Source organism: Seriola dumerili, unplaced genomic scaffold, assembly GCF_002260705.1.
Source record: "Seriola dumerili isolate Sdu_G_001 unplaced genomic scaffold, Sdu_1.0 BDQW01000025.1, whole genome shotgun sequence".
Taxonomy (NCBI): Eukaryota; Metazoa; Chordata; class Actinopteri; order Carangiformes; family Carangidae; genus Seriola; species Seriola dumerili.
In genome coordinates this window covers 3377694-3388844 of record NW_019174280.1, presented here as the reverse complement: position 1 = coordinate 3388844, position 11151 = coordinate 3377694, and the positions used below count along the sequence as shown (strand labels likewise).

Below are 11151 nucleotides of genomic sequence, written 5' to 3'. Positions count from 1 at the left end.
GTTGTTGGGGAGGGAGGGTGGGGGGTCAGCCGAAAGGACAGTGGCAGAATTTCAAAAATCAGTACAAAAGGTTATTAGCACAAGGGGGACAAATCCATGGTGATCACATAATGGTTATATGAATGTACTTGTGTGTACCTGTGTGCTGTTTTACAGCAGTTTCTCACTCCACATTTTACTCATTAAAAGTGAATCTGGACGCTCATGTGGTCAGTGCAGGCAAACTTCACGTCTGAGATCATTAAAGTAACATGTAGGAAAAGATAGACAGCCATAATAAATGGATCAGACCAAACTTTTTCTCCTTTGCTTCCCACAAACAAACAAACTAACAAACTAACAAACACATCATGGGAATATTTTGATATCATTAAAAAAATGTGACAGATTATTAAAAGGCAAGATTTTTCATGGAAAAAAAAATAAGATCATTTTGCTCAGTTGCAGTCGGAGTTCATAACGATTTGCCAGTTGGAGACTTAATTTTTCTAGGGACCAGATTTTTATGTAAACAACTCAGCCTAAATAAATTGGTGCAACTGATCAGAAATTTCTCAGTTTTTTTCTTTTTTTTTTTTTCACTCAGGGTGTAATCAAACGTTTCGTTAGAGTTGGAAAGTGCTGAACTGCTGCTGTTGAATGTGATGTTTGTGTTGTGAGAGTACATGAAAATTTAATGCGTCACCAGGCGAAAGTGTTCGATTTGTTGCCTTGATCTTTAAAACCTGTGGACGGAGCACACAGACTGAGAATGATAGGTTAATATATGCTGTAAATCAGTATAGGCTGACATTATATAGCACTGACATTATATTGATGTAATTTGAGGAAACTACCATAAACTCAGATTTCATTTCCACCTGTTATTATAAGCCTATAGCTGAAATATAAGATATGAAAAATGAGAGGAAAATGAGATAAAGCTGGACAAAGTCACCAGATGTAATTCAATATATTTGAGATACTATTAGTTATAAAAAAGATCATTGTATACTGAATATCCTAATATTAAAAAAAATAGAAAAAAGATTATTTTAAATAAATCTCAATGAAAAACAATTTTCCACTCCCACTAAATAATATTTAAAAAAAAAATCATGTAAAAAGTAATTATAAGTTTCACTGAAAAAATATGTAATTTTAAAATCTGTGTGAAAAAAGTAAAAAACATTATTACAGCTTTATTTTTCATGCTCTTCCTGCCTGGAAACAATACAGATGTGTAATTTAATAATAATAATTTAATCTATCTATCTATCTATCTATCTATCTATCTATCTATCTATCTATCTATCTATCTATCTGTCTATCTATCATAACTATAAGACTAATTTTAAAACTTTACTTACCACTTTATCTTCTTACTCTACCTCTCCTAACAGCACCAAACCGGGAACAAACTATTTGACCTTTGACCTCCAGAATTTGGGAGGCCACCGAGGGATTGTGGGAATTCATAGCATTACATTCCACTCATTGGTCGGTTTGATTTGTTTACTCGTTCAATTAGCAGCAGGTGGCAGTTGTTACATTCTCTACTGTGGGTTTAAACACGACGGAAAATTCAGCTGCGCAAACTTTTTCTCGGCCACAACCTTGAAAAGAAATAAGATATTAAGAAAATAGATGAAGGATTTTGACAAATATCTCAACCTTACTTAATGAAGGGTTGAATTGACTTTTGCAAGGAACAAAAACACAAACTGCACAAGTGCAGATTAAGCTTTTGTGGCAAAATGGTCTCACTGTAGATATGGTCAAAAGCTCCTGCTGAAAAGATAATAAGTGAACCTTTAAGTTAAGATTATTTGACCACACTATTGTTCCCAAGGTCAAGAATAAACTAGATTAACCTTTACTGTTGCTGAGTTAATTGTAACATGACAAACACCTTTAATAAAAACTGAAAATAAGAACATATGCAGCTCAGCATGGCTGCACACTGAAATATAGTTAAATACAGAATTGCGAAGGCAGATCACTCATGTAAAAGTCGCAGAAAATATAAAATGTGTGGCTCATTAAAATCAGATATTTGGCTTCAAAGCCGCTGTTCTTGTAATGTTTTTCTTAAGTCCCTTAAGGCAGAGGTAGAGCTCGGCTTCTGATTGGTGGGAAGGAGGGTTGGGTGTGAAGGGAGGAGGAGGAGGAGGAGGGGGGAGTGAAGGGAGGAGGAGGAACAGGCTGAAGGGGGTTCCCTCCGTTGCGCCCGGCCGCAGTGCAGTGCGTAAAGAGCGCAGAGCGGCGCAGCAGAGAGAGAGAGAGAGAAAGAGAGAGAGAGAGAGAGAGCGAGAGAGAGTGAGAGGGAGGGAGAGGGAGAGGGACTCTCCACGGCCCGGATTAGTGCTGTTTCCTCTGCGTCTGAACAGACCTGCTCTCTCAATGACGCTTGGTTCTTCTTCGTGATTTCTTCGCCATGAGCTGCCTGGATGTGATGTACCAAGTGTTTGGTCCTCAGCCTTATTTCAGCTCCTACAGCCCCTATCACCACCAGGTATGGGTCATATATGCTTCATAAACACTACTTATCTCCACACCAAAGACTTTATATCAGATTCAATGTACAGAAAACTTTAACGTTTAGGTTTTAAAGTCCTCAGAACCGTCAAAACTTCAATCCATGTAAATTCAGGAGATTACGCAGCTATTATCCAAACAACCAGCAGCTAATGATATTGTATTTTAATTATTTAACTCCTACAGCCCTTAACGCCACTTTGTATCCTCTTTATATCTAAACATGTGTTAAACAGCCAGTTGTTCAACACTTAAAACCCTATAAAACGCAAAGCATGGACCGTGTGAACGCGCCACTCGCAGAGAGGTTGTTGGTAGATCGGTTGGTGCGTAAAAGCTTAAAGCGAATGTTCAACTTTCTTTTGGGTCTTCGGTTCACTTAGTTTGCATTTGTACGGATAATAATATAATTCCTCCATGTTAAATAAGAGTGTTGTCGTTGAACAGTTTGTCTGTCCCATCCCTTTAGGCTAATTTTAGAAAAGTAAATGAATATTAGAAACTCTTTTGAGCTGAATTCAAGTCGAAATTGATGGATTTCATGTGTCATATACAATCACACCCACAGCCTGTTTAGTTTTAAGAGTTTATAGAGTTTGTTTAAAGCTGATTTGTATTCTGGATATTTATAGAGTCTCCTGGTTTATTTTAATAACTAGCACAACCGCAGCAATTATTAATTCGCTTAAAGATTTATTCCCTTCTCTAATTTTACAATGTTGAACTAAGCATCTAGTTTAAGATTTAAAAATTGGCATGTTATTATTTTTATTTTATTTTTTTTACATTCATTGTCGCATTAGTGGCCAAATATTAAAGAACCATAGACCTTTTAATTCCACTTTTTACTGTCACATTAGTGCGTGTTGGAGGACTGCATGCCTGTGAGCGTCAGTAGCTGGACTGCAGCAGGTTTTTGGGAGGCCTTTGCGACCTGTTAAAGGGCTTTTTTTCACTCTCTTAAAACCTCTCAGTCAACATTCAGGCATATTTCACATAGTGCCAAAACTCACTTTGTCACCTGAACAGCCGAGGATCAGCAGTCAACTCATGCTATCCACCACATTAGATAATAAACATTTCAATTGTTTTGTTTATTTAATCAATGATTTTTTTTAAATAGTTTGTTATATATAGTTTATTACATGCATTTGTCTTGTTTTGATATAATATAATATGATCTTAAATCTTCAATGATTTATGTCATATCAGTAATTTAAGCAGTGAAACAGTCTGTAGGTTTTTCAGTCATTGTGTGCAGCAGTATAGTGACTGGTGCAAAGTTACAAGGTTTGAACATGACCACAGTGTTTTACATGTTAATATATCTGTGTAGTGACATAGTGATTAATTGTTCATCATTAAGTCAAATCCATCAAATTAGTTTTATTGTGAGCAAAGCATTATTTTTTTTTATTGTCCAATGAAAACCACATCTTTGGGTGGATGTTTAAGTATTAAACTCATTGTGTCATATGCTTTTATATTATTTGTCAGTCTCCCACGAGAGTGTTCAGAAAAGTAAATTCTGTAGATTCATTTTTATGAGGTTTCGATGTCACAGTCTATGCAAACACCTAAAATCAATGCATCTATGAAAAAATGAATGTGACAAATACAATCACTTCTCTTAACCTATGCACATCTGTATATCCTCCCCAGAAACTGGCCTTGTATTCCAAAATGCAAGATCCCCAGGACAGCGGCAGCCGGCTCGGCCCCCTGGGGCCCCCGGCGATCAAAGAGGAGGACAAGGAGCTGCCGCCGGGAGCCGAGTACCTGAGCTCCCGCTGCGTCCTCTTCACCTACTTCCAGGGCGACATCAGCGCCGTGGTAGACGAACACTTCAGCCGAGCGCTCAGCCAGACGACTGCATACCCTGCCTCAAGCAGCCACAAGGCCGTAAGAGGTGTGTGTGTCTTTGTCTGTATGTGTGTGTGTGTGTGTGTGTGTGTGTGTGTTGTCTCTAATTGCATGTCCGTCAGTGTGGAAATGCCTCTACACAGGATTGTGAGCATTATAAGATATTAACTTCCTCCTTTAAGGTTTTAAATTTTTCTTCTATTGTTCCTGTGCTTTGTTTCTTTTTTCTGACTGACAGACTGAGGCTGTTTGTAGCAAACATCATTTCCCAGGATCCACTAGCTTTATCTTGGTTTCTCATAAGATTTCTGCCTGGTGACACTTGATTAAATAATTCTCATGCAAAGATAAAAAATATAAAAAGGAGGACTACTTACAGTGCAACAACCGGCGATGGCTGTATTTATTCATTTCAGTCAAAAGTAACGCAGTTTCACTTTTCAGACTGAGGCTGATGTTTCCAATTCTGTGCTGCAGTCCAGTGTCTTCATACCAGTGAAGATCAACCTCTGAAACAGGATTTAGATTTAATTTGGCAATACCAAAACTCTGAAACCAGAAAACCTCTGAATACTGTGGGGAAAAAAAAGGTGGACATCGAACCAAAATGTGTCAGAAGGAAAAGATGAGGTTGAGTTTTTCCCATAGACGACATTTGTAATAACTATCAATTCTACAAATAGGTGAACAATAACAATAAAGTAAAAATATAATCCTAATCCTTAGATTAGTTAGATTATTTTGGCAGAAATTAATAATATGTATCAGCTGATATATTTTTTTGGTCTTGTCTTGTTGGTCTTTTGTCAGTCTGTTCCTGCTGGAGATTAGTGTTTTATGACCCTCAGCCTTTCTTCCTTTTTGTAAGCACTGTTGTATTTTATATGTTACCAGCCATGTAACAGAAAAGGGAGAGGAGGTGTATTTTGTTTGACACTCAGTTGGCAGTTTCACTGCTGGCCTTGTTTTTTTTTTTTTTTATTGAAATATAAAGTAGAAAAAAAAAGTGAGTGAGTTGGTTTAAATAACATTTTTATGTAAAATGTGCAAACGTCCAAAAAATGCTGCTCGCCTCTCTGATCAGTCAATGTGAAATGGGCACCCCCGAGGCAACGACAGAAACCGGAGATAAAACGGCCGGTAGTCAAGCTAGCTTCCAGAGACAATACATTGCTGCCACAAGAGGGCAGTAAAGTACAACATGGAGGCAAACGGGCAATATCAGATCGTTTACGGGACAGACGCAAAAAAATGGGACAGCACAGTGGAAGTGATGTCTCTCCTTATATCTGTTGTAAGGAGAGACATCACACAGACTTCTGTATCATTCTAACTGATTTCTATTTTTAGTTTTAACTGGTCAAGCCCTGCTCGCCTTGCTTGTCTCTACGACACGCCGCTGCTACTATTATTTTCCACAAATTTTTAAAATTTTATTATTTGAAGTGACTTAAATTATTTAAAAATAGGAATCATTCATCTTGGAGAGGTGTGAAATATTTTTGGAGTGCTGCATATTTTTTTTTTAGCAACTCTTCTTTGATTAATTTAAACTCATTGCACAGTTAACATGATTTCCTAGGACTTATGTTTTTTCATATTCCTTTTAGTGATACTGTGTCTCGCGTTGTGTTCAAGTGACTCTCAACTAAGGGTTAGTTTTATTATTCAATAATCAGATAATCAGCTAATTGTTTTGTCCATAAAATCTCAGGAAATTGTAATCTCAAAAATTGTCATCTGAATTTTCCAGATCTCTAAGGTGACGTCTTCAAACTGTTTGTTTTTTGACCCACAGTCAAAAACTGCAAATATCTGGAACTTTTGCTGTTTGTTTTAAATGATGAATTGATTATTCGAATTTTTGCAGATTAGTTCTGTAAAATTAGAGATGAATAAAACATTTAAACAGTTTTAAAATGAGAGATCAGGTAGTAAGTAGGTGGACATTGTCATTAGAATTTCCTGTTAATTCCTGTCAACCTGCTTTTTTCCCCAAAGTCAAGGATGAACTTCAAACCCAGGCTTTTAACTTGAATGTGCTGCAATTAGTCACTTTAGGTTTTCTTGGAAAGTAAACGATCTTACTGTGTAAAGTGAAGGGGTGGATTTCTGTCTCCTCAGACGGATCATTCCCGATGAGCCAGCGAAGTTTCCCTCCTTCCTTCTGGAACAGCTCCTACCAGCCGTCGGTCTCCTCCACACTGGGCAGCGCTCTGTCGGCTTCCCACACAGAGCTCTCCTTCCCCGGGGACCCGTACTCCTCCGCCTCCCTGCATAGCCACCTACACCAGCCCAGCCCGGACACCTGGCACCCGTCCCACCACCACCACCACCATCACCACCACCCTTACTCGCTAGGGGGCGCTATAGGCAGCCAGAGCTCGGCATACTCACGCCCGGGGGTTCACGAGATGTACGGCACAGCGTTCGACCCGCGCTACGGCTCGCTGTTGGTGCCGTCAGTGAGGCCTCACCACCGGCTGACGTCCGGCAGCTCGGTACCGGGGCCCAGCACCTCACCCTGTGAGCTCAGGGGGAAGGGGGAGTCAGGGACGGGGGCGAGCTGGAGTGGGGCCTTCACCGGAGCCGGAGCAGAAATTGGACTCAACATGGACACAGGTATTGTCAATTTTCCAGATCAAGTCAATTTTATTTATAAAAACTAAAATCACAAATTTGAGGAAGGAAGAGGAAGCGTTTGGTCAAAACTAACTGTTAGTTGACAGCTTACAGGACTGTTGGATAGCAACATAGCACCTGAGAGGCTGTTGTAGGGTTGCAAAGTAAATTTGGTGAATTTTTTTTACCTGGTCAAATGAATCCAAAAATGATTCAAATCACTTTTTGCCTGAAGCGCTCACAGCTCAGCCCAGCATGGACCGGATGTTCTGACCTTTTTACAAGGGTGTCGCAAGTTGGTGTCGCTCGGCTTTAAACGGGGTCACGAAATGACAAGGTTAGGAACTCTGATCTAGGAAAGAAGAGTTGAAAGATTTTGAAATAGACCTGTCTTAGTTGTGAATCCAGCACTGAGCAGCTGTAGCTGTTCCGATACCTTGCAACCATTCCCAGTGTACCCAGGATGTTTGGAGCCTCCGGTAGATTTACTCTTGGTGAGAGCTGCTCCACTCAAACCCAGGTAGCACTATAGTAACTCAAGGTGTAAATACAGGCGTTAATCCACATAAATTATCTGATATGTGTCAGTTTCTTTTGCCTTAGAGAGTATTGGAAAGTCTAGAACAGCAGCAGATGTATAAGTATAAGTTTCCGTCGATGTTTGATCATGTGTTTCTCACAGGGACTGGGTGATGCTGGTTACTGACATTATAAGGTAGAGAACAGGCATATCTATGGAGTGTCAGTGACTGGAGCTAGATTTAATTAAAATTGTGATCAAGCAGGATGAAAGAATGGAAATCTGTGATTTCATGTATTTACAAGATTAGGGGATTGACAGGTTGAACTTACAACAGGGATGTGTTAATTGATTTTAAAAGGCTAGAATTGTTCAATTGTTTTTAACAGATTTTCTCTGTTCCACATTGACACACACTGGAACTTTCTCGCTTGTTTGGGCTGACTTTGAACTTGGCAACCCTCCTGTCAAAAAGCACAATCATTCAGAGAACTAATAAAATAAAATGAGCTGTTGTAGTATTTGGCTAGAATTAAAAAAAAAAAAAAGTTCTTTGTCTGTGACTCACAGTATCAGATTAAAGGAAAATCACCATTATACATTTAGTGTGGCCACGTGAGAAAGTAACAGCTTCAGTGTGAGAAGCAGAATTGAATAAAAGCTCTACTTCTCTGCCTCAGATCAACTTACCACAAGTGGTTTGAAGCAACAAACTGACTGTCAATCAGCACCTTAACACCAGCTGTCAACTTCCTTTTCTCTTGCGGTCCTGCTTTCATCCCCTCTCCGCCTCGGGCAATTCCTCCTGCTTTTATCAACAAGACATTTGTGCTTCTTATTCTAATCTCTCTATTCTTGCCTCTTCCTCCACTGCCTTCTCTTTCCTTTTCCTCCTTTCTTTCCTACTCTCAGGTCTACAGGCACAGGATAAGAGCAAGGATTTGTATTGGTTTTAGAGACTCCTCATACCACACACACACACACACACACAAATACAAACACACTCACACGCACACACACACACACACACACACAGCCCTTCTCTCTCCTACTTTAGCTGTAGCCTCTTCCTATCCTCCACCCCTGCTCTACTCTGTTGCTGTGCTGCTGTTATGGGATGACTGACAGAGAAACGTGACGGCAGTTTTGTGCTGTAACGGCTTCTGGTCTACTTGCAGCTCTGTGTTACGGTGGACTGTGCAGCAGCAGCAGCAGCAGCAGCAGCAGCAGCGCAGCCCTGCTGAGCTGAACGCTGGCAGTGCGGATACAAAAGCGATTGCGTGGAAACAAAAAAAAAAGAAAAAAAGAAAAGTGGACTCGCAGAGAGGAGCAAGAGAATCTGATCTGATCTTGACGGATGTGAACAAAGACTCAGAGACTCTTTGTGCTTCTGTAACAGGCAGGGACAACATTCCTAAACTGGAAAAAGTCTGGGGACAGACGGACAGAGACACATGTTGTGTTGTCAAACTCCAAAGACGAGCGCTTGAAGGACTTGGCAGGACTTGCCTCGCTGGGACAACTGGGCTGCAGACACTGGGAGTGTGTTATGGCTGGAGGAAAGGCCATGTTGGTGTTGAGGAGGCTGCACAGCGAGAATCTGGCAGACGGAGGAGTCCAGACACTTCACATACACACGGTTTACATGGATCCCTTGGTCATTATGTTATGGCACAGTAAAAGTTAAACAGTTTTGCATGGTTTTCAAGTGACATCAAAATATATTCAAGTCATGATTTCACAGGTTTTTCAAGCAACCGGCTACAAACTACTTTTGTGTCCCAATTCCATACGATGTACAAACTCTAAGCAGGTTAATAAACTCTACGCACGCTGAATCCTCTTGATTTATGACTGTGCAGTTGCCCCACAATGCAGTGCACAAGTGAAGCGGGGGAGCTGCTGACAGCTGCAAAAATTTTTTAAATAGACTGGTGACACAGCTCCAGGAAGGTCTTTAAAAGAAAAAAAAACACAGAATATTGTTAAGTGTTTGCAGTTTGACCAACATCCATCGAGGTGCGTACTGTACTGCTTCCATTCCCGTCAGTACAGAACGTTCTTAACATTAAGTTTTGTTCACATTGTACTATTGCAGTTTCTACATACAGTGGTGCCCTACCCTATTAATATGTAGTATGGAATTGGGACACAGTTGTCTCATTAAGATGTTACACTGACAACACGGTTTGGTGATTTGCGAGTCAAATAATGTCTTGACCACTATGTTAAAATGTATTATTTTCTATTTATATTTCATGTTGGAGGTCCGGACTGTGAGCGGAAATAGATTTCCCAGCACTAAATAAATTTAGTGCTGGGCAGAAAGTTGACAGACAATCATTTTGATAATCAGTTAATTTTTTAAGTCTTTTATCAGACACTAAAAATTTGCTGCTTGAAGCTTCTCAAACATGATTTTCTTCCTCTGTTTTATATGATTCAATACTTTTGGGACTGTTGGTCATACAAAACAAGCAATTTAAAAAATGTCACCGTCGGCTCATCTGACATTTTCCCTTATTTTATTTTATTTTATTTTTTAAAGTTTATACACAGAATTCAACTGAAAAATAATAGATTGATTAATAGATACGGAAAATTGTTACTTGCAGCCCTAATTTAAAGCTACAGAGCTACAGTATGTGACTTTTTTGTTTTTTAACCCCGACCTATTGAACAGCAGCGGTGCAGGGATTGAGCCTCGGCCTCCTATCCAATCACAGAGAGCCATGGTCAGAGTTGGGAGCTCACGGCTGTCAATCAATAACTGAACTGCTCCTGGTCTACGAGGCTTCAAGCTAGCATTAGCTGCTGGAAGGCGTTGCTGTGGCTGAGTCACAGGTTAGCAAGCTCCTGATTCCTGCACTAGCTGAGACGACGAGGATGTAGGTGAAGGGCTGGGCGGAGCTACAACAGCTACAATCTGCACAACTTGCAGGTTGTAGCTTTAAAATTTATTCAAACGTTTTAACTTTACATCTTTTACATCTTTTGACCTGTAAATTAGAAAAGAAACATCCTCACTGTGCAATGTTGACACCTGTTTTAGTCATATTCCTCGGTCATTATATTACACAAAGATAACGGATGTCACAGTTATGAGAACAGCCAACTGTGTCCCAAATATATATATATATATAGATATATATATATATGTATATATAAAGAAATAGCCTCAATAACCTCAGGTGTTTTTTTGTTTTTTTTGATTGGGAAATGCACATTTGACAAAAACACTGCTGAAAAAACAAACCATTTCCTTTGTTGAATATCATCAACTTTTAGGTCAGTGTAAAACTGTTTAATGGGCCAAACTGGGTGAACAGAGCCTTTAACCTGCCGCTGATACAATGAGGATGAATATGTTGATGAGAGGACGCCCACCTCAGCAGCAACATGATGCTAACTGGAGCAACCACCGCCACCACGTCTCTACGCTTAACCTGCCGAGAGGACCGGACTGTGCTAACCCGCTCCGTCCTGGACAATTTATGGTGAAAGCAGATATTTAAAAAAAAAAAAAACAACAAAAAAAACACACATCTCCATGGCTGTGTCAACAAGAGAAATATAAACCTCACACCAATGGCTGCTGAGAGAGAGAGAGAGAGAGAGAGAGGAGGGGT

The 11151-nt window shown here is 39.8% G+C and overlaps 1 protein-coding gene across 1 annotated transcript; it reads left to right on the top strand.

Moving 5' to 3' along the window:
• Positions 1-2341: 2341 nt before the first annotated feature.
• On the top strand, positions 2342-8771 carry vgll2 (vestigial like family member 2). The gene is made up of 4 exons (XM_022765075.1): positions 2342-2494; positions 4180-4426; positions 6505-7002; positions 8701-8771. Exons 1-4 carry the CDS (start codon positions 2417-2419, stop codon positions 8769-8771), a joined length of 894 nt encoding a protein of 297 aa, XP_022620796.1. The 5' UTR covers positions 2342-2416.
• Positions 8772-11151: the final 2380 nt, after the last annotated feature.